This window comes from Acanthisitta chloris, unplaced genomic scaffold, assembly GCF_000695815.1.
Source record: "Acanthisitta chloris isolate BGI_N310 unplaced genomic scaffold, ASM69581v1 scaffold18602, whole genome shotgun sequence".
Lineage (NCBI taxonomy): Eukaryota > Metazoa > Chordata > Aves > Passeriformes > Acanthisittidae > Acanthisitta > Acanthisitta chloris.
In genome coordinates this window covers 16993-17634 of record NW_008660104.1, presented here as the reverse complement: position 1 = coordinate 17634, position 642 = coordinate 16993, and the positions used below count along the sequence as shown (strand labels likewise).

Below are 642 nucleotides of genomic sequence, written 5' to 3'. Positions count from 1 at the left end.
AGGCTGAACACACCAAATAACCTCAGCTGCTCCTTGTATGGCCCCTCAAGGCCCTTCACCACCTTCACTGCCTCCTTTGGACACTAATAACTTACAATCTTCCACTGTGGTGCCCAAAATTGCTCACAGTGTGCAAGGTGAGGCTGGAGCAGAGTCCTCCCACTCTTCTGAGGAGGCCAGGCCACCTCCTGTGCCCTCCCCAGCTCCTTTCCCTCTCCCCAGCACTCACTTTCGTGGCTCTTCATGGCGTAGACGTCGACAGAGGGGTCAAACTCTCCGGGCCCGAAGAAGCGTGGGTAGTTGAGGAGGTTGCCGGGGCTGTCCGGGGGTGTGCCAAAAGATGACATGGGATTCCCTCCCAGCCCATCGTTCTCACACTCCTCATCCTCTGCTCTATCCTCCACTTCCATCTCCTCCTGCTCCGCTCGGTCCACATCGTGGATGCCAACCAGCAAGCTGTAATCCATGATCTTCAGCTGAGCTAAAAACTGGGAGAGGGGAGATGAGTGAGAACAACAGAATTCAGGTGGGATCAGGAAGCTTCAGTCTTACCCTGCTGGGATCTCCCTAAGAAGTGGCTGTGGTGAGAGCTAAACCCTTATGAGCCTCCAGAGAATCTACACACCAGCTCATATAGCCACT

At 54.8% G+C, this 642-nt stretch overlaps 1 protein-coding gene across 1 annotated transcript in view; it reads right to left on the bottom strand.

Annotated features, from left to right (window-relative positions):
• PIP4K2B (phosphatidylinositol-5-phosphate 4-kinase, type II, beta) overlaps positions 1-642 on the bottom strand; it is a 10425-nt gene that overhangs the window by 1988 nt on the left and 7795 nt on the right. The window contains exon 7 of the mRNA XM_009069699.1: positions 230-488. Within this exon, the coding sequence (XP_009067947.1) occupies positions 230-488 (259 nt within the window). The remainder of the gene's footprint in view (positions 1-229; positions 489-642) is intronic.